Source organism: Aegilops tauschii, chromosome 2 (assembly GCF_002575655.3).
Source record: "Aegilops tauschii subsp. strangulata cultivar AL8/78 chromosome 2, Aet v6.0, whole genome shotgun sequence".
Classification (NCBI taxonomy): domain Eukaryota; kingdom Viridiplantae; phylum Streptophyta; class Magnoliopsida; order Poales; family Poaceae; genus Aegilops; species Aegilops tauschii.
Genome location: NC_053036.3, coordinates 17,196,640 through 17,219,743, shown reverse-complemented (window position 1 = coordinate 17,219,743; position 23,104 = coordinate 17,196,640). Strand labels below are relative to the sequence as shown.

Here is a 23,104-nt window from a genome sequence, read left to right as displayed (position 1 = left end):
TGATTGAAATTACCTATTGACTATCCCCTTCACGATGGTGTAGTCACTTTCTTCTTTAAGTAGTGAGTCGAGTACTTCAACTTTTCCTTCGTCAACTTTAATGTCTAACGAGATCCAGTGAAAACTGCATGCGCACACGTTTGCATGTCTTAATTAAGCGGGCATGTGCACAACACTAATCAACTACCCTAAACCCTATACACTTAATTATTAACATCTAGCTAGCTAGTAAGCAAAAAACATAATTTGTAGTACAAGACAGTGTGACTCACAGGAAGTTGCAAGGAAGTAGTATATCTTCATTGGTATTGAGGCGCTTCAAGAACTCTAGCACGCTTTCCTCTAAACTTGCTCGATAACTTGGAAGATTCCATGTGTATTCATTAATGGTATTTGGGTCAATGAACCCAATGCCATAGCGTCCAGATTTTTTCATTTCATACATCTTCATCCTGCATAATACCACAGAAAAGAATATAGTGAGGATAATTACAGGTAATGATAGATTGATCAAAATGATCACTACAGCTAGCTTGAGACTTAAATTACAGAAAGAAATCACTTACACACAATAGCAACTGACGATAGATTTGTTGAGTGCATCTTGATTGAATAACTGAAATAGTTATGAATACTCAACGAACACAGCTTTCTCATGGAAGTAATGCTCTTCCTTGACATTCACCATGAGGGACTCTCAATTGGAAATCTTGGTAATGTTCATGTACCACTGATGCAATTCATACATTCTCGTTGGGAGGTTCTTGACCTCGTCTGGCTCGACCAAAGGTTGGCCCCCGACATATTTCCGTTTTATTTCCTCCTCTCTAAGCGGAGACATGGGCTCGATTTCGAGGAGTTGTCCAACAGTGATATTGAGCATTTCAGCCTGCATTATATGCTCCTCGGTTATTACCACATTGCCCAGCTGCGGAACATTAACGGTTTGCCCACATATATATAGGGCGCGCGTACGCTCATGTGTTGTTGGCACAACAAGCGGGGGGATCGATTGCGCCGCCTGTTCTCCTAGCTGGGGAATGGTTTTTCCCGCATTTTTTGACAGCTGCTTGTTGGCTCGAGCTCGAGCTTGCTTCTTTCTGTAGTCGTGCTCGATGTGCCTTCCTGATTTGGTGCTCATAGTCTGAGTCAACAGGCTTGGGAGCTGGTTTTCTTGCCATATGAATAAAGTGGTCAATAACTTTCTCAGGCACTTTCTCCCTTGGCGGCGGTGCCGTTGTCGGTCCAAAATGGGCGTCCACTTCGGCCCCCACTACGGCTTCGTTTTGCTCCTTGGTCATGTCGTAAGGCCTCTGAGGAAGAGGAGCGAGGCTTGGACCATATTTATATCGCTTGTCTCCGCCTGTTCCTCCTGTACTACCTCGACTTGTACCGCTACGCACCATAGCTGCGGCGTGTCTCTTCTGCGATAGCTAAGGCGGCGCAGACGGCTGGCGTCGGCTCACGCGTTCGTGGACTTGGAGGAGCGGGAGTCTGCTGACTCGGTGGCAGACTTCAAGTTGGAGTCGGCTGACGCGGTGTCGGTGGCCTTCGAAAGATGATGCAATCCTTTCTCCATAGGATGATACGATGTATGGCCTCTCCCTGTCTAAGCTCGTCGTCACCTCCAGGAATATCAAGCTCTAGCCCTGAATAGTGGTCCACCACGTCATCAACCTAGACACGAGCATAGCCTGCTGGAATCGCGTTGCAATGGAAGGTTGCTTCGGGGGGATTTGTCAAAGCAACGGCGTCCGCCACCTTCATGGATATGTTCTTCATTTTGAAGTGTAGCTCACAGTTAGTGTTCTCTATGATGTCATCCACAAGGTATCTATCCAGCAGTGTGTCGCCCGGGGCGGAACCAACACTGCTTCTCGGCATGGATGGGACGGTGCTATCCAATGCTGGACGATCATCCGCTAGCTGCTCCCGCAGCTGAGACCCCCTTTCCTGTCTAAGTGAGTCGATCTGCTGTTGCTACCGCTGGAATTTGAGTGCCAAGTCCGCGTGTCTTGCTTCTAGGCCTTGAAGGCGTTCTGTGTCCTGCTTCCTCTGCTCCTCCTCCAGCTTCCTCTTCTTCTCCTCCTCCATCTTCTTTCTTGCATGGCACCTATAGTCGTCGTTCCATTCCGAAAAGCCATCATACCAGGGAATAACGCCCTTGCCTCGTGTTCTTCCCGGTTGTTCAGGATTTCCCAGGGCGCGCGTAAGCACGTCGTTCTCTCTGTTGGGCATGAACACCCCCTTTCGAGAATCTTCTATTGCGTCAAGTAACTTTTGTTCGGCTCCTTTTAGACTTGCCTTCTGCGAAACCAAGCCTGTCTTCGGGTCCAACGCCCCCCCATGCGCATAGAACCAAGTTCTACACCTGCGGGGCCTGCTCCTAGTAACCGGAGTGACCCCTGCATCCTCCATCTCTTGCTCAGACTTATCCCACTTAGGCATTGCCACCGCGTAGCCACCTGGCCCCAGCCTATGGAACTACGTCTTTTTTGCGGCATTGGCCTTGTTTTTTCTCGACCGTTCCTTAGATAATTCTGATTCCTTGAATTTCATGAAAGCGGGCCAGTGTTCTCTTTGCTTCTCTAGTGTTCCCTTGAATTCTGGAGTCTTCCTTTCTGCAGCGACGTAGTTGGCCCATACAGCTTTCTTGTGGGTGTTGAATGCAATTGCCATCTTCTTAAGAGCAGCGTCCTTGACTTTCTGCACATCTGCATCAGTGAAATAATCTGGTAGGGTGAAATGTTCCATCAGAGATTCCCAAAGCTTTTGTTTTGCTCTGTCATCGACCCAAGTAACATCTGGACATTTAGTTTTTGGCTCTTTCCATTCTTGAATGGAGACCGGGAGTTGGTCCTTCACAAGAACTCCGCACTGACGAACGAACTTGTTCGCAAAGTTCTTAGGCGTGAGGGGTTCGCCACTAGCTTTGATGGAATCGATGTTGTACTTTACACCCTCCTTCAACTTTTTGCCGGGCCTCGCTTTGTCCTGCTATCTATAGAAGCAGATTTGCTTGATTCGGAGGGCTGAAAGAAGAAAGATCGATTCGTTAATATATCTTCAAATAAAAAAAACATGTGATGATCACCATATGCCTGCTTATATAAATATACCTCGCCGGTAGTCTTTGTTATTTCAAGATCAACATTGTCTGCGTCATCATAATCATTGTCTGCGTCATCATAATCATAATCATAGTTCATGACTTCATCAGCTCGGTCGTCGAGATCGAATATCTTATCATCACCCTCCCCGGTATTGTTCAGATATTGGGAGCCGTCATCTGCTTCATTCAGATCATCTGGCCTGTTAGGGCTGCGTATGATCTCGAACATGGCCTCTTCTCCCTCTCTGCCGGTATTGTCCGCCATAGCTTTTAACTAATCCAGAAGAAACATAAAACAATTTAGTATTCAAATTACAATGCATGGATGCAATCAATAACGAAAAACTGAATCATATAGTACATAATATGCATCGTCTCGAATAATATATAATCTCGAATACATCGTCTCGAATAATATATAATCTCGAATACATCGTCTCGAATAATATAGAATCTCGAGTACATCGTCTCTAATAATATATATAATCTCAAATACATCGTCTCGAATATTATATATTGAATACATCACTGGCTAGGTAGGTAATAAAGATCGAATACTATAGAAGAATCTAGGCCACTCGCGGTTCCTGGGGCGTGGGTGGTGGACACCCAAAGAGAAGGAACCATCACAGGATCATATCTCCGGTCATCTGCCCAAAGAATCTGCCAGGTATTGGAGAACCTGACGTCCATAGCAGCCATGTAGCGATGGACGTGCTCGTCCTCCTCCCTGACACAGCGACGCACCACCTCCGGCGGGGCCGGCTCCCTCTGCACCGAATGTGGCCCACGCGAACGCCATCAAAGAAGATCAGGGTCGACGACGGGACCCGAGGCCGGGTTCCTCACCAAGCGGCACGCCCCTCCAGGTAGCACCTCCCAGTGCCAGCCCGGCGGAGCCCAGCCCGGACATGGGTCAGCCGGACGTCGTCGCGAACGGGTCAACGGCGAGGATGCGAGCCGGGCATCGTCGAGAACAAATACTATTTTCCTGCAAAAAGTAACATTTTTTAATTGATTGGATTGTGATAACTAAAATTCTATATGAAAATTCCAAATTTTTCTATCACTGAAATTATAAGAAACTAAAAAAACATCGATCATCGTCTAACAATTTGACATTAATCTAATTCATCTAGCTAAAACTAATTCTAAAATTTCTAACATTTCTATATAACTAACATTTCTAATATTTCTATAACTAAAAAACAGAAAAATTGCTAACATTTCTATAAATATTTCTATAACTAAAAAACAGAAAAATTTATAACATTTCTAATATTTCTATAACTAAAAATCAGGAAAATTTCTAACATTTCTATAACTAAAATTTATAAGTAAAAAACTAAAAAAACAATTTGTGTGTGTGTGGACACATGGCGGCCGGGGCAGGAGCTCACCGGCGAGGCGAGACGACGGGGGGCGGCGACGGGCGGTGACGACGGGGATTGGGACGGGACGGCGACGACGGGGACGGCGACGGGCCGGGCGCGGATGACGGGGCGGGGCGCGGCGACGGGGACGGGGACGGCCGGGCCGGCGACGAGGGGCGGCGGTGACGGCGACGGACGGCGACGGGGATGGCGACGGGGACGGTGATGAGGGGCGGCGGCGATGGCGACGGACGTTGACGGGGACGACGACGGACGGCGACGGGGGCAGCGCCGAGGGGAGGCGGCGACGGGCAGAGGAGAAGAAGCAGAGGGAGAGATGAGAAACTGATATTTTTTTGAAGTGTTTTCTTATATAGACCACCCCTTTAGTACCAGTTGGAGCCACCAACCGGTACTAAAGGTCTGTTATGGCCAGGCGAAGCGGCGGGAAGCGCACCCCCTTTAGTACCGAGTGGTGGTACCAACTGGTACAAAAGACCCACCCATTAGTACCGGGTGGAGCCACGACCCGGTAGTAAAGGGGTTGCGCTGGCGCAGGTGCGGTGCGGCAAGTTTAGTCCCACCTCGCTAGCCGAGAGGCATCCGCACTGGTACCGAGTGGTGGTACCAACTGGTACAAAAGACCCACCCTTTAGTACCGGGCGGAGCCACGACCCGGTACTAATTAAAAGGGTTGCGCTGGCGCAGGTGCGGTGCGGCAAGTTTAGTCCCACCTCGCTAGCCGAGAGGCGTCCGCACTGGTTTATAAGCCCCAGTGCGGTAGCTATCTCGAGCTCCACTCCAAAGCAGGCCTACTGGGCCTACCTGTTTTGTGCTGCCCTGTGGTCCTACTGGGCCTTTGCGGGCCTGCATCCTGGCCCAACAACATGTTGGGTTTCTAGTCGTATGCTGGCCGTTGTGGCGCAGTAGGCGGGCTTTTTTATTTTCTTATTTTTTAGCTTTATTTATTTTTGAGTTGTTTTTGCTGTATTTAGAGTTTCTTTGTGAATATTTTTTCTTTAGGTACAAAAAATTACAAACTTTCTGTTAGTGCCGGTAGTTTTCAAATTTGAATAGTTTAAATTTTGAATTATTTGAAATTTGTGTGAATCACTAGTTTGTGAATAACTTCACTTTGAAAATAAATTTTCAGTGATTCTTTTTTTCTTATGTTTAATATTAGTGTGTTTTATCATTATATTCAATTTGGTAATGCTTAGGTTATTTAAAGAATGAAATGCCTTTGTAACAGATGAGTCTTCGTCCGAAACCCTGATACTTCGAAAGAGATTGTCCATTTTGTACACGAAGTGCGTCCAGTTTTTGCGGTAACCCTCTCTACTTTTTTGCACATGCTATGTGGGTGAAATTATGATACCATGCCAACTTTCAACCTTTTCTGAGTTCATTTGAAGTGCTTTTCAATTTCAGGGTCATTTAGCTGAAAAAATAAGTAAATGCATGAAAGAATTTGTTTGCACATAAAATTTCTTCGAGTTTCAAATGCCAAAACACATAACTACCCTAACTATTACAGAGATTCCCTCCTGGGTGTGAAACACAGAAGAAAGTGATGATAGTGAAGCCGATCACATCCCAGATCTTTGGGTGTGAAACTTTTTCTTCGCGTGTGTCCCTTTGCGCCGTAGCCATGGAAAATCTTCATCATTTAACTGGATGCTCGGGTCAATATTCACTGTGAATGGAGCAATTTCATCAAACTTTTCATAATCTTCTGACATGTCTATCTTTGCATCCACTCCCACGATGTTTCTCTTCCCAGAAAGAACTATGTGGTGCTTGGGCTCATCGTATGATGCATTCGCTTCCTTATCTTTTCTTTTTCTCGGGTTGGTAGACCTGTCCTTCACATAGAAAACCTGTGCCACATCATTGGCTAGGACGAATGGTTCATCTGCATACGCAAGATTGTTGAGATCCAATGTTGTCATTCCGTAGTGCGGGTCTTCCGTTACCCCGCCTCGTGTCATATTGACCCATTTGCACCGAAATAAAGGGACCTTCAAACCACCTCCATAGTTAAGTTCCCATATGTCCTCTATGTAACCATAATATGTTTCCTTTCCCGTCATGGTTGTTGCATCAAAGCGGACACCACTGTTTTGGTTGGTGCTCTTCTTATCTTGGGAGATCGTGTAAAATGTATTACCATTTATCTCGTACCCTTTGTAAGTCATTATATTCGAAGAAGGTAACTGGGACAGTGAGTACAGGTCATCTTCAATAAAGGCGTCATGCATGGTACGTGTCTGCAACCAGCCGGCTTAACTCCTGGTTTGTTCACGTGTAATCCAGTGATCAAACCGCTCCAGGTGTTTGGAGCATAGAAAATTCTTGTGTTCGTCCATATACGGAGCCACCAAGGCGGAATTCTGTAGAACTGTGTAGTGTGCTTCACTGAGAGAATGTCCGTCCATACATATTATTTGATTCCCTCCTAGCGTGCCTTTTCCATCCAGTCTGCCCTTATGCCGCGATTCAGGAACACCAATCGGCTTAAGGTCAGGAATAAAGTCAATACAAAACTCAATGACCTCCTCATTTTCATGGCCCTTGGAGATGCTTCCTTCTGGCCTAGCATGGTTATGAACATATTTCTTTATGACTCCCTTGAACCTCTCAAAGGGGAACATATTGTGTAGAAATACAGGACCCAAAACGTTAATCTCTTCGCATAGGTGAACTTGGACGTGCGTCATGATGTTGAAGAAGGATGGTGGGAACACCAACTCGAAACTGACAAGACATTGCACCAAATCATTCTCTAACCTTGGTATGATTTCTGGATTGATTACCTTCTCAGTGATTGCATTGAGAAATGCACATAGCTTCACAATGGCTAATCGAACGTTATCCGGTAGAAGCCGCCTCAATGCAACCGGAAGCAGTTGCGTCATAATCACGTGGCAGTCATGAGACTTTAGGTTCTGGAACTTTTTCTCTGCCATGTTTATTATTCCCTTTATATTCGATGAGAAGCCAGACGGTACCTTAATACTGAGCAGGCATTCAAAGAAGATTTCCTTCTCTTCTTTGGTAAGAGCGTAGCTGGCATGACCCTGATGTATGCCGTCTTTTCCGTGCATACGTTGCTGGTCCTCCCGTGACTCAGGTGTATCTTTTGTCTTCCCATACACGCCCAAGAAGCCAAGCAGGGTCACACAAAGATTCTTCATCACGTGCATCACGTCGATTGCGGAGCGGACCTCTAGGTCTTTCCAAAAGGGCAGGTCCCAAAATATAGATTTCTTCTTCCACATGGGTGCACGTCCGTCAGTGTCTTTCAGAACAGGTTGTCCGCCAGGACCCTTTCCAAAGACTACCTTCAAATCCTTGACCATATCATGTACATCAGCACCAGTACGGTGGCGAGGCTTCGTCCGGTGATCCGCCTCACCTTTGAAATGCTTGCCTTTCTTTCTTACGGGATGCCTGCTCGGAAGAAATCGATGATGTCCCAGGTACACATCCTTCCTACAATTCTCCAAATATATACTGTCAGTATCATCCAAACAGTGCGTGCATGCGCGGTATCCCTTGTTTGTCTGTCCTGAAAGGTTACTGAGAGCAGGCCAATCATTGATTGTCACCAACAGCAACGCCTTTAGGTCATATTCATCCCCCATGTGCTCATCCCACGCACATACACCTGTTCCATTCCACAGCTGTAAGAGTTCTTCAACTAATGGCCTTAAGTACACATCAATGTCGTTGCCGGGTTGCTTAGGGCCTTGGATGAGCACTAGCATCATAATGAACTTCCGCTTCATGCACAACCAAGGAGGAAGGTTATACAAACATAGAGTCACAGGCCAGGTGCTATGGTTGCTGCTCTGCTCCCCAAAAGGATTAATGTCATCTGCGCTTAGACCAAACCATATGTTCATTGCGTCATCTGCAAACTCCTTCCCGTACTTTCTCTCGATTTTTCTCCACTACGACCCGTCAGCGGGTACTCTCAACTTTCCGTCTTTCTTACGATCTTCTCTGTGCCATCGCATCGCCTTGGCATGCTCTTTGTTTTGGAACAAACATTTCAACCGTGGTATTATAGGAGCATACCACATCACCTTGGCAGAAATCTTCTTCCTGGCGCGCTCGCCCTCGAGATCACCAGGGTCATCGCGGCTGATCTTATAGCGCAATGCACCGCATACCGGGCAAGCGTTCAAATCCTCATACTCACCGCGGTAGAGGATGCAGTCATTAGGGCATGCATGTATCTTCTGCACCTCTAACCCTAGAGGGCAGACAACCTTCTTTGCTTCATAGGTACTCTCGGGCAATTCATTGTCCTTTGGAAGCATATTCTTTATCATTACCAGCAACTTTCCAAATCGCTTGTCAGATACACCATTCTCTGCCTTCCATTGCAGCAATTCCAGTGTGGTGCCCAACTTTTTCTTGTCAGCTTCGCAATTCGGGTACAACAATTTCTTGTGATCCTCTACCATGCACTGCAACTTCTTCTTCTCCAAATCACTTGCGCAGTTTCTCTTTGCATCGGCAATGGCCCAACCTAGATCATCAGCGGGCTCATCTGATGCCTCTTCTTCAGCTTCTTCCCGCATTGCCGGCTCAGCTTCTTCCCCCATTGTTGTATCATCGTATTCAGGGAACCCATGGCCAGGATAGCTGTCGTCGTCCTCTTCTTCTTCATTGTCTTCCATCATAACTCCTCTTTCTGCGTGCTTGGTCCAAACATTATAGTGGGGCATGAAACCGGACTTAAACAGGTGGACGTGAATGGTTCTTGGCGTAGAGTAATTGTGATCATTCTTACAGACATCACATGGACAAGGCATAAAACCATCCGCCCGCTTGTTTGCCTCAGCCGCAAGCAGAAAAGTATGCACGCCATTAATGAACTCGGGAGAGCATCGGTCATCATACATCCATTGTCGGCTCATCTTCATTACACAACACCAAAAAGACCAAATTAATACGAGTTCATACATATATATAGTTCATACAACACTTAAATGCAACAAACAAATAACTCTCTAGCTAAAGCATTTAAATGCAACAACAAATGCGATCAAGATCGCAACTAAGGTAACAATTGATCCAACAGCATAATGATACCAAGCCTCACTATCAATGGCATATTTTCTAATGTGTCTAATCTTTAAGCGCATTTTCTCCATCTTGATCTTATGATGATCGACGACATCGGCAACATGCAACTCCAATTCCATCTTCTCCCCCTCAATTCTTTTCAATTTTTCTTTCAAATACTCGTTTTCTCTTTCAACTAAATTTAACCGCTCGACAATAGGGTCGGTTGGAATTTCCGGTTCACATACCTCCTAGATAAAAATATCTATGTCAACTTGATAGGCATAATTTGTCATAAACACGAAATGCAACCACTAGTTTTAAAAGATAATATACCACATCCGAATCATAAGAAGGACGAGGGCCGACGGGGACGGATATCAAAACCATGGCACTATGTATAACAAACAACGTACGGGTAAGATAATTATACGAGTAAATATATATCCAAATCACACAAACATCAATTTGGTAATGTAAAACATTCATGAACAAGAGGCTCACCACAAGCTAGGTGGTGCCGGCGATGGGACGGTGCGGGCGATCGACGGTGGTTACGATGGAGATTTAGAATGCACTAAGTAAACCACACCTACATATGCAAACTAATTAAGTGTTATTTTTTACCTCAAATTGCATATAAATCAAATACTAGCACACATATAATTCCTCCCAAATTACTAAACTCACAAATTAATCACTATACAAAGCATTGCAAGAGCTAATCTAGCAATGAGAGATGAAATGACAAAGTTGCTAACCTTTGTGATCATTTGAATGGATGGGGCCTTCAAATCTTGACAAATTTTGGGCAAAATGTGTGATGAGCTCGAGAGGAAGAGGGGAAGAACAGAGAGGAGAGGGGTAAGGGGAATAACAGAGCGAGCTCGGGTGGATGGAGGGTTTATGTAGGATGACCTTTAGCACCGGTTCGTAACACGAACCGGTGCTAAAGGTGCTGGAGGGGCCCCAGACTGACAACATCCTGCCACCACCCACTTTAGTACCGGTTGGTGGCACAAACCGGTACTAAAGGTTCTCCATGAACCGGTACTAATGAGAGCGTCCGGCTAGCCGTTGGAATCGGCACTAATGGACACATTAGTGCCGGCTCAAAATCGAACCGGCACTAATGTACTTCACATTTGACCCTTTTTCTACTAGTGCAGGCCTGTTGGATGCAACATTTTTCGTTGTTGGGCTGTTTGGTTGTTGTGTGCATGGGTGGCTCTGGCGGTACATCCGTACATGGGTGTAGGTGGTTTGTAGGTATTTTCCTCTGATCACCTTCTTAATCTACTTCACCCCTTCTACACAACTGTGCTTCGATTCAAGATAAGTTGTACACGAAACAGATGCACCTCAATGTTCTGATTTCATTCAGGTGATCGAATCATAGTTTCATTCACTGTATATGTTGAATTTCATGTTCATATTTGATCCTTTTTGGACGAATTTTGACAGCTTCGTGGCAGGCGGTCGACCGTTCAAAGTTTGCTTTAACGAGTAGATTCAGCTCACTGTTTGACACGATTTCTGTATTGTGTGTTTTCTGTTTCACAAATAGATGAGTAGATCTACATGACATGCATGTCATCCTCCTAATCTCCTTCACTCCTAATCATGTTCACTAGTCTCTCTTCTAATCTACACAACTGTGCTTCGATTCGAAATACATTGTACATGAAAAAGATGCACACTTACTTTTATTGAGTATAAATTTCAATTCCATGTTTATGTTTGAGGCTATTTTGGATGATTTTTGACAAATACATCATGCACGGCCGACAGTAGCTTCATCTCTTCGTTTCACACGACTTCCGTGTTACACGTATTCTATTGTGACGATCAGAGACAAATACATATACATCTCACTAGCTAGTTCCTTCTCATATTTCCAGTGTATTGTACAATGGTGCGTTGAACTTGTGAGAGCAATGCCACGTATGTGCTATTCATGTGAGCTTGGGCATGTGTGTTGTTCATGCAAACGTGTGGGTGTGCTGGCGCGCATGCCTGTGTTGTCCATGTAAACGTGTGTGTGTTTTGTCACGTGTGCGTCAGTCCTAATGTAACCTCTTTGTTCAATTGTACTGTAGTTGTTAACTCCTAATTACAATGCATGTATACAATCAGACAGCGGGAAGAAATTGCTTACACGATGCAGGCAACCACACGTAGGTAACCAAACAACATATGAACGCCATATATTGCCATGTATATCCTCGACCAGGCTCTACTCGGCCTGTCTCGTTTTCTCATGTAACCTCTGAAAATAGATGCAGATTATCATCCTTAACAACAGAGAGTGAGAGAGGTCAGGGGTCGGTGGGAAGCTTCGGGGGTACCTCGGCTGGCGTGACGAAGTGAACAGCTAGCTTGATGAAGTGAACAGCTAGCTAGAGGCCGAAGCCGTCCCTGCTTTTACGTGCACTTGGTCCTAATACAAGCCTAGTCAGCACAGGTAACCAAAACTATCCTGAAGCGACACAAGCAAGCGCGGCATATCGGGAGGGACAACTCCTTTTCTGCATCATTCATTTAATTAGTTCATGATTTTTCAGTCAACTAGATTAACTTAATTTTATGTTTGTTAAACCCTGGTGTAGTCGGAACAGACAAAACAAAAATCAAGGACTGGTTTATTTGGTGATGGTGTGAATCCACACCCTTTTCCTTGGAGTATTACTACATCGTATGGGCTTATATATCTTATCTGTAGTGGCCTGCATCTACATACAGAAAGCGACTCTAGGTGAACTATAAGGGTTCGGTTGAGTGCATATATTGACTTCCTTGTTCTTGCTCCATGAATTCTCTCTCGAGTCCTGGTCAGTGCCCAACGTTCTTAGTCAGGAAGAGAGGAAACTTGCCATTCTTCGTTTTGTTGTGCTCCTTTGAGATGAATAAGCAACAGAATTATAACCGAATACTGTTTGACCAACAAATTCAGAGATATGGCATGAAAAGAATTGTGCCCCTGGCCTATTAGGATCGGCCCATTTCCATCACGTACACACTAAAGCAATTTACGATGCTACAAAATTGCAATTTCAGGATTATTTACACAACAAGAAATGAACCTGATATTCCATGTACTCCCTTAGTTTCGGATTATATGATCTTCAAACTTTTTTCGGAATCAGATGTATAGGACGCATTTTAGTATGTTCGTTCACTCATTTTAGTTTGTATGTAGTTCATATTGAAATAAGTATTTTTCTAGTTACTTCATAACTACAAAACCACGATGATGGGAATATGATTTAAAAAATGCCACGAGTGACATTGATTTTATCACACAATGCACTTAATGTTGGATGTATTAAATTTTGTCACTTAATCTTAGTCTTCTTCGATGGAAAGCCTTCTATTTTAGGCATGATACAATATGGTCCCCTAGTGTACAATGAAACACAAATTATAGTTACAATATGATCCCCTAGTGAATAATGAAACATATATTTTAGTTACGACATGATCTCCTAGCGAACAATGAAACATATATTCTAGTTAAGACATGATACCAAATATAATCTGCTCATCCTTATTCTTATCTAGCTACTTTGACACAGCCGGATGCGGGCCCTAGAAGTCCCTAGGTACTCTTCTCTTGACTCACTCTATCCATGCCCTAAGTTATGTACCTCCCATAGTTCAACATGATTCATACACAAGCTCCGCCAGTACACGAAATTAAGGGGTGGTTGCCCGAAAGGTATCTACCATGTTAGTAACTTCTGAGTTAACCTTTACCCGACCGTCTCTCTACGATGCTTTGAAAGTTATAAAAGTTGAAATTGTTCCCGCGGGGTACGCAGGCCACATTTCGAGTCGCTTATTAAGCTTACTGGTGTCGGCATCGTATTACGAGTGAGATATCTGATTCTGGAATTCGAATACGCAAAAGGTATGAATATCTTTTCACTGGCCCAAAGAGTGGGTCGAAGAGGTTTCTTGGCCCAAAAAAGTAAACTCGGAGACCTTACCAGAAGGACGGCCATTCCCTTTGCGTCTGCCCTTGCCCAGAAATGCACCTCCAATTGGATGATATGCACGAGGTGATCCTCCTAAGGGCACACGCCATTGAAGATGCAATTGTTTTGATGTTTCCAAAGCCACTAGGAGAGGGAAGTTAGACCTTTCTCGAGGCCGGTAGGAGCTAATTAGGTTGAAGTAGCCACTAGTAGAGAAAATCTTCATCTCCTCGTGGTAATGTAGCAGTAGAGTGGCACCAAGAGAGCACTTCATGCCACACTGAGGGGTTGTGTTGCAGTTGTAGGTGGTCCGCTGTCTCCACCATCTATGGGGGCAACCAAGGGGTGGCAGCAGGAGTGTGCGTGGCACATGCTGTAGTGATTTGGTCGATGATGAAGGTCGGCCCCGTTTGATCTAGCCTACGTGGGTGGCCACAACCGCCCTACATCTGGGGGTGGGGCGCCTGGTCATGCAATGGTGGCAAGAGTGTCACATTAACGGTGGACACAAGGTGTGCGACGGTCATGGGTCAACGTGTGTGTGGCACATGGATACTCTTGCACGATGATGATGGATATGAGACATGCGGTAGAAGTTGGATGATGCGAGTGCGGGCGACAGGTGGTGGGGCCTGACGAGGCCTCCTTGTCAAATTTGCCAACATGAATGGTCAACGTCGTGTCGTCAGCTGCCACAGGATGACTTCGGTCAAGGCGGGGCAGGGTTGTCGAATGGCACCATGTGGGCTCTTGGCGGCACTAGCGCCTTTATGTTTGTATGTTGCATCCAATCACTGACATGCTCCATTTTGCTCCTCGTATCTGTGGTATGTCTCGTTGAGTGGCGATGTATACATCAGGTATGTGAGTGTGTACGACTACTGAGGTATGGCAATCGGACTTGTAGCCATTGTTGAGGAAATCGTTAACTAGTAGTTGCTCGGTTGGCTGGAGAGTAGGGGATTAATAGGATAATCGGCAAATTAATTAGCCATTTAATCAGTTCATCAGACAATTTACCAGTTTATCGGCTACTCGATGACCCTACAAGTAGGGATTAATCAGCAAGTTACCTAGTTAATGAGACGAATTCTTGAACAGGGTTGTAGCAATGACATCTTCCTCTAAAAGTGAGGGTGACAATACATTGTGACTTAAGTTTGGTGGTGCTCTTAAGCATAGGGCATTCTACCCAACTTTGGAAACTGTAGGTCTAACATGCATTGGTGGTGTTTTCGACTATTCCCTTGTTGGAGGCATTCTTTAGAGTTTGCACATACTTCTCTAGGGAAACCCAAGATCTAGCTTCCTGTCAATGGATCTGGCAACGGCGACGAAAGCACATTGTTCCCTTCTTGAAGGCCTCTTTGTTGAAGCACATTTCTTGTTGTCTGGGTGTTGTCCTTAGTAGTCGTTAATGTCAATGGTTGTTGCATGTTGCAATTCACTTTGATGGGACTTCTGAATGTCATGTTTTTTGTCGTCTTTCTTTTGTGTGTGGGTTTATGTTTTATGCATGAATACTACTCATGAGGGTGCATGCTTAATGTATTTGTATTATTTCAATGCAGCATTATGAGTTAATAAAAGGTCCTAAAAGTTTCATCGGGGTGTCACTTTAGTCCTAATTCTTCTAAAATGCACCTTTAGGTCCTAATTCTTTAGTAAGTGGTTCACCCGAGGTCCTTTTTTCACGAGGGCTCGTTGACCTACCCGCGTGGCATGTTGGCCCATGCCACGTCGCAGAGGGCCCAACTGCATGTCAAGAAAAATACATTGGAGGTCCTAAAAGTTTCTAGGCTGTGTCAGTTTAGTCCTACTTCTTTCAAAATGCACGTTTAGGTCATAATTTTATAATAAGTGGTTCACCCGAGGTCCTTTTTTGCACAATTCTTCGCTGGCCTGCTTCGTTGCGCGTTGACCCACGCCACATCAACTTAGGTCACTAGCAGATGAGGAACATTGCAAAAAGCCCTAAGTTTTTCACCGCTATCGTCCTGTAGCTATGTGATTTCCTCTACTCTGCCACAATCACCAGCCATAGGCATCAATTTAGTTCGATTTGCATTGTTTCATTAAGTTTCTCAAACCGCTTGCTCTAATTTGAGGTTAGGTGGTAGGAGCTTGTGGAGGAGGCAGTGCCGCCGATGATGCTGCAGCGCTCCTCTTTGTTGCCCGCTTCCCTGCCGAGGAGTTTGCTGGGAAGAGAAAGAGAGAGAGAGAGATTCGGTAGGGGCTGGGAAATGTCAACAGGGGGGTTTACAAGGGACTTTCTGTAAATAAAAGAGCAACCTCAGCGGCCTCAAAGTTGACGTGGCATGGGTCAACGCATCATTCAAGCAAGTCAGTGAATGATCATACAAAAAAGGACCTCAGGTGAACCACTTGCTATAGAATTGGAATCTAAACGTGCATTTTGAAAGAAGTAGCACTAAAGTGACAGTATGCAAAAACTTTTAGGACCTCCAGTGTATTTTTCTTGCCTCACGGTTGGGCCCTTAGTCGACGTGGCATGGGTCAACGCGCCACGCGGGCAGGTCAGCGAGTGCTCATGAAAAAAGGACCTCGGATGAACCACTTACTAAAGAATTAGCACCTAAAGGTGCATTTTGAAAGAATTGGGACTAAAGTGACACCCTCACAAAAGTTGTAGGACCTCCAGTGCATTTAATTCTTAATAAAACATTGTTCTTTTTTTAGAAAAAAAATGAAGGAGAAGGCGAGCTGATTAAGAGCATGGTTAAATAATACAACCAACCTGATGGTTATATGATGTTGCCAAGTCATTTAAAATCAAGCTTATAGCCGGCAAGTACAATAATTAGATATAAAGATGTGTTACTTTATTAATATATGGCTCACCTTTCACTCGTACATAGTGCCTTGGAGCACGTGCCGCAGCTGGCTCCTCCTCTCTTCCATCCATGTCAGCAGAAAAATAATATTAAAGTCTTATAGTATGCTTACATAAGCTTATTGTACTTGCTCTAAGGGTGCATGAAGACAACTCTTCTCATTAAATCATCACAGAAATCCACAAAGTTCATGGGAACCAGAAAAAACAAGAAATATTCACACAAGTACGCTTCCCAAGCTTAGCTAGAACAACCTTACGTGTAGTATTCTTGATAGTGTTATTAGTAAGCTATACCACAGGTAATCCTAAGAAGCTCGTCGAGGTAGTCGGTGCCGAGGTCATCCAGCTCCACGACGGGCCGCTCCTGCATGGCCATCGTCTTGTTCTTCCTCATCCTGGCCGTCGCTGCGTCGTTCGCTATCTCGGCTTTGTTGCGCCACCGTCTCTTGGAGTGGCGCCGTTTGAGCGCCAGCACAGGCGATCCGTCCATGCCCGTAGACATGGCGCCGAGGACGCAGAGCGACTCCTGCACGCGCTCCAGAGGGAAGTTGAGCGTCGTGGCCGCGCCCCGCGAGTAGAGCGCCGCCTGGTCATATGCCATCGCAGCTTCCTCCGCACTGCCGAAGGTGCCCAGCCAGACCCGCGCGCCGCCCCGCGTCGAGTCACGGATCTCGGCGGCGAACCGCCCCCACGGCCGCGCGCGCACGCTGATGTACGGAGGCGCAGCCGACGCTGCTCGCTTCTTGGGCCGAGGACTCGTTTCAGCGCCAACCGTCTCGTCGCTGCTCATGTCGGAGGGAAACGAGTCCCAGGACGAGAAGGAGGAGGAGGAGCTGGAGGAGGGATTACTATTAGCAGCGGCGCCCATGCGTCCGGCCTGGAAATGATTCCAAGAAGCTGGAGCGGCGCCGGCGCGGGCGGCCAAGCCTGCTGAGTTCTGCAGCCTTGTTTCAGCCATATCATCGCTCCTCAAGTCGTGGGATGGAAACGAGCCCAGCGATGAGATTGAGGAGCAGGAGGGATCAGTACAGCCGGTGCAGTAGTACATATCACCGTGATTGAGGAGCAGCTGGGATGGAAATGAATCAAGTCTTGAGGTCTTGAGGTCTGACAAATTAGAAGGAAATTTTGTGTTGACAAATAGGAGTACCAGGACGGTGCCACTTCCGCCAATGATCAGCTCTAAAAATGACAAGTAAAATTGGTAATGCGTACGTGGGGGAGTCGTTTTCTCCGGAAAGTGTGTGTTCGGTTTTGGGGCAGTGCCTCAACTGAAGGGGGAGGGGCCGCTCACTGACGTAGGGCGGCTCAGTAAGACAAGCCTCATGGGCGTCACCTCCTAGCGTTGACGTAGCTTTTGTTTGCTGGTGGACACAGGCTCGATTCCGTGACACATGCATGTTTATTTTGAATGAAGCATACATCAAGCCACGCAACATCTATTCTAAATTCTGCAAGAGAATTTTGCCCCTAATCATGATCATGCAAAGTATTACTGCTGCGCGGTGCCACAGAGCAAGAGCGTTTGTGTGTCTACAGATTTGGTGTATCCGACCTTGTGGACACTAGGTTAATGTCCTCTCAGATTCGTTCATGTGTATCTGATGAGTTTATGTTACTGTTTTCTATCGCTTTTGTTGGTGTGATCCATTGTGACTTCAGCGTTGTGCTTTGGCGTTCTATTGAAGATCTTGTGGTTCTACGACATTCATGTACTTTTAGGAGATATCCCTGTCCCAAGTATATTAAACCCTCATGCACGGCTTCCTGTTGAATGGGCAACTCAAGAGGGTTTCTGAAACCTACGAAGTTAGTCAAGTTCATGCAGATGTACGAGGGGCGGTGCCGTTGCTTCAATCTGACTGCACTCATTTTACTAAAGCATTAGCAGTATTTCATGTTGGAAAGATTGGTACCATGAAGAAGATGATTTTGTGAAATTTCACGGTAATTTTTAGTTATAAGACTTACTTTGTAATTTCATGAATCTATGATACGAAGCATTGTCCCTGTGATTTTTTTGAAATTTAAATAAATTCATAGGTCATTCTCCACACACACAAAAACGAGACTAGGTCAAGCAGTCATCATCGTAGTTTTTGTTTACATAGATGCCTTTCCAGTTGAGTAATGCCAATATAGTTTTGCCAATTCCACAACTACTTTACTGAGGTCGCTCTCACTCCAGCTAATCGCGGGACTAAGACCTCCTGAAAATTAGACAAGACGAGGTCGACGAGAACCGGAGAAGCTTCGGAGATGGCTCGGGGTGATGTGGACAGCCGGCGCCGGCAGCCTCTCAACTTTTCACTCTGACGACACACCCTATTTCCCGGCCGCCCCTAGTCGAGCCAGTGCCGTCACCGATGGCGTAAACCACCCTGGAGAAAACAAATTAAATGATGCTAGCAGTACCATCTCTCTCAGGTTCACCTGGACAATGCTATACTGGATCGATACATTCTCATCAGCTGCTGGTGGATTATTAAATCCAGCAGTCAACTAGAATAACTTTCGAATTTGTTAAGCCCCAAGTGTACACCCAATATATAGATAAACTAAATCAAGGACTCTACTACATTATTATGTGGAAGTGCAAATTTCGCCCTACCTATTATGGGCCTGTATATATATATCCTACTTGCTCAACTTGAAGGCATCTATGTAGAACCGTTGGTCAGCTATAAAAGTTCGGTTGACTGCACATATATATTGACTTCCTTGTTCTTGCTCCATGAATTCTCTCTCTAGGTATAGTCAATCTCAATGTTCTTAGTCAGAAAAAGAAGAAACTCCCCTTCTTCGTCTTGGTTGACACAAAGAACAAAAACTGTTTGACCAAAAAATTCAAAAATACGGCATGAATCGTCCGTTTATGGCTTTATCCCTTATAATTCTAATTGATTGCTAAAGTAAAAGAAAAACTTGCACCCCTAGCCGTATTAGCACTACCAGAATAACTGGCGATGCCGACGGCCCCCGTCGGCATAGATTGGCTATCCCGACGGCCAGCTTAAGCCGTCGGCGTAGAAAAGCCGTCGGCGTATATCCATCTATGCCGACGGCCCACGTCGGCATAGCTCAGCCGTCGGCATCGCGAGAAATATGCCTATGCAGGCCGTCGGCATAGAGGAGCCCGTCGGCATAGCACGTGGGCCCGGCTACCCGGGCGGAGACGGCCGTTTGACGGCGTCAGACAATGCCGACCGGCTAACGGTGGCCATCGGCATAGCTCCCACGTCATTGATCCGCGTCGCCCGCCACGTCATCGATCCGCGTCGCTCGCCGGTCCATGGGGTGGCAAATCTATGCCGACGGCCTAGCCATCGGGATAGGCCTGGCCCATGGATGTTTCCACGTCATCGATCCCCGCCCTAAGCCACGTCATCGATCCAGGGCTCTACCGTTCCGTGGCCGTAGCTATGCCGACGGCTTTGCTGTAGGCATATATTTCTAATCATATTTTAATATTTCATTTATTTTTTATTTTTTTGCAAAACTAATTTCATTAACTTAAATGTGCCATATGTACAGAAAACATATATATCGATTGCCCCCCCACACGGGCCTTGCTTCCGTCGTGTCACGGAGAGGTTAGACAGGACAGGGTACTTGTGGGGGGTAGCAATGCCGCCACGTGTTGCGGTGGGCCCTCCTACGGTTGTGGAAGCGTGGTGGTAGGCATAGGCACCTGGCACGCGGCTCCGGGGTGTGCCCCCTCACGGGCGTCGCTGCCGCCGTGTCACGGAGGGGGGAAACGACCACGTCGGGCCGACACAGAGGGAATCTTGGGGTGGGTTGGGCCGGGACGGTGTTGGGGTGTAGCTATGGGCTCGACTATGACAACCAGGTGAAAAGGTCCACCGGTCAAACCCCGTCCGGCGAAAGTCAAAGGGCTGGACCCGGCGGTCGTCTGTGTGAGGGTTAGAGAGGACGGGGTACCTGTGGGGGGTAGCAATGCCGCCAGGTGTTGCGGTGGGCCCTCCTACGGTTGTGGAAGCGTGGTGGCAGGCACAGGCACCCGGCACGCGGCTCCGGGGTGTGCCCCCCCTCAGGGGCGTCGCTGCCGTCGTGTCACGGACGGGGGAAACGGCCATGTCGGGCCGACACGGAGGGAATCTTGGGGTGGGCTGGGCCGGGACGGTGTTGGGGGTGTAGCTATGGGCTAGGCTATGGCAACCAGGTGAAAAGGTCCACCGGTCAAACCCCGTCCTGTGAAAGTCAAAGGGCTAGACCCGGCGGTCGTCTGTGTCAGGGTTAGAGAGGACGGGGTACCTGTGCGGGGGTAGCAATGCCGCCAGGTGTTGTGGTGGGCCCTCCTACGGTTGTGGAAGCGTGGTGGCAGGCGCAGGCACCCGGCACGCGGCTCCGGGGTGTGCCCACCCTCACGGGCGTCACTGCCGCCCGTATCACGGAGGGGGGAAACGGCCACGTCGGGCCGACATAGAGGGAATCTTGGGGTGGGTTGGGTCGGGACGGTGTTGGGGGTGTAGGTATGGGCTAGGCTATGACAACCAGGTGAAAAGGTCCACTGGTCAAACCCCGTCCGGCGAAAGTCAAAGGGCTAGACCCGGCGGTCGTCTGTGTCAGGGTTAGAGAGGACGGGGTACCTGTGGGGGGGGGGGGTTAGCAATGCCTCAGGTGTTGCGGTGGCCCCTCCTACGGTTGTGGAAGCGTGGTGGCAGGCGCAGGCACCCGACACGCGGCTCCGGGGTGTGCCCCCCCTCGCGGGCGTCGCCGCCGCCGTGTCATGGAGGGGGGAAACGGCCACGTCGGGCCGACACGGAGGGAATCTTGGGGTGGGTTGGGCCGGGATGGTATTGGGGGTGTAGCTATGGGCTGTGCTATGACAACCAGGTGAAAATGTCCACCGGTCAAACCCCGTCCGGCGAAAGTCAAAGGGCTAGACCCGGTAGTCGTCTATGTCAGGGTTAGACATGACGGGGTACCTGTGGGAGGGTAGCAATGCCACTAGGTATTACGATGGGCCCTCCTACGGTTGTGGAAGCGTGGTGGCAGGCGCAGGCACCCGGCACGCGGCTCCGGGGTGTGCCCCCCTCACGGGCGTCGCTGCCGCCGTGTCATGGAGGGGGGAAATGGCCACGTCGGGCCGACGCGGGGGAATCTTGGGGTGGGTTGGGCCGGGATGGTGTTGGGGGGTGTAACTATGGGCTGGGCTATGACAACCAGGTGAAAAGGTCCACCGGTTAAACCCCGTCCGGCGAAAGTCAAAGGGCTAGACCCGGCGGTCGTCTGTGTGAGGGTTAGACGGGACGGGGTACCAGGTGTTGCGGTGGGCGAGATCTAGCCCTTTGACTTTACACGAACGGGTCAGCCCATAGGAACACTTTGGAGCAACATCCGGGCCAAACCCACAGCAAGATCCCCTCCTTGTAGACCCGACGCGTCCGTTTCCCCCCTCCAGGTGCTGGCGGCGGCGCCGTCCGTGAGGGGGGCACACCCCGGAGATCCGTGCTGCCTCTTCGGACATGCCACCACACCACCCCGCATGTATGAGAGCCCGGTGCGACGCTCCAGTGGCATTGCTACCCCCAGGGCCCCGTTCCGCCTAACCATGTAGCGTTTGACTGGGTGAAAAGGTCCACCGGTCAAACCCCGTCCAGCTAAAGTCAAAGGGCTAGACCCGGGGGTCGTCTGTGTGAGGGTGAGACAGGACGGGGTACCTGGTAGCAATGCCGCCAGGTGTTAGACCACGAGATCTAGCCCTTTGACTTTACACTGACGGGCTTTGACCAGTGGAACTCTCCCCCGGTTGTGTTTAGTCAGCCCATAGGAACACTTTGGAGCAACATCCGGGCCAAACCCACAGCAAGATCCCCTCCGTGTAGACCCGACGCGTCCGTTTCACCCCTCCAAGTGCCGGCGGCGGCGCCGTCCGTGAGGGGGCCCACACTCGGAGATGCGTGCCGCCTCTTCGGACATGCCACCGCACCACCCCGCATGTATGAGGGCCCAGTGCGACGCTTTGGTGGCATTGCTACCCCGCAGGGCCCCCGTCCCGCCTAACCCTGTAGCGTTAGACCACGAGATCTAGCCCTTTGAGTTTACACGGACGGGCTTTGACCAGTGGAACTCCCCCCCCCGGTTGTGTTAGGTCAGCCCATAGGAACACTTTGGAGCAACATCCCAGCCAAACCCACAATAAGATCCCCTCTGTGTAGACCCGACGCGTCCGTTTCACCCCTCCAGGTGCCGACGGCGGCGCCGTCCGTGAGGGGGACCACACCCCGGAGACGCGTGCCGCCTCTTCGGACATGCCACCACACCACCTCATATGTATGAGGGCCCGATGCGACGCTCCGGTGGCATTGCTACCCCCCAGGGCCACCGTCCCGCCTAACCCTGTAGCGTTAGACCACGAGATCTAGCCCTTTGACTTTACACGGACGGGCTTTGACCAGTGGAACTCTCCCCCCGGTTTTGTTAGGTCAGCCCATAGGAGCACTTTGGAGCAACAACCGGGCGAAACCCACAGCAAGATCCCCTCCGTGTAGACCCGACGCGTCCGTTTCACCCCTCCAGGTGCTAGCGGCGGCGCCGTCCGTGAGGGGGGCCACACCCTGGAGACGCGTGACGCCTCTTCGGACCTGCCACCACACCATCCCGCATGTATGAGGGCCCGGTGCGACGCTCCAGTGGCATTGCTACCCCCCAGGGCCCCCGTCCCGCCTAACCCTGAAAGTGC

At 48.2% G+C, this 23,104-nt stretch overlaps 1 protein-coding gene across 1 annotated transcript; it reads right to left on the bottom strand.

The window, feature by feature from the left end:
- Window positions 1–16,455: 16,455 nt before the first annotated feature.
- On the bottom strand, window positions 16,456–17,393 carry LOC141041920 (ethylene-response factor C3-like). The gene has a single exon (XM_073509496.1). It carries the CDS (start codon window positions 17,354–17,356, stop codon window positions 16,679–16,681), a length of 678 nt encoding a protein of 225 aa, XP_073365597.1. The 5' UTR covers window positions 17,357–17,393; the 3' UTR covers window positions 16,456–16,678.
- Between the last annotated feature and the right edge of the window lie 5,711 nt (window positions 17,394–23,104).

Excerpts from the sequence above, each read along its gene's own strand:
- LOC141041920 (XM_073509496.1), bottom strand. The coding sequence starts at position 17,356 with ATGGCTGAAACAAGGCTGCAGAACTCAGCAGGCTTGGCCGCCCGCGCC.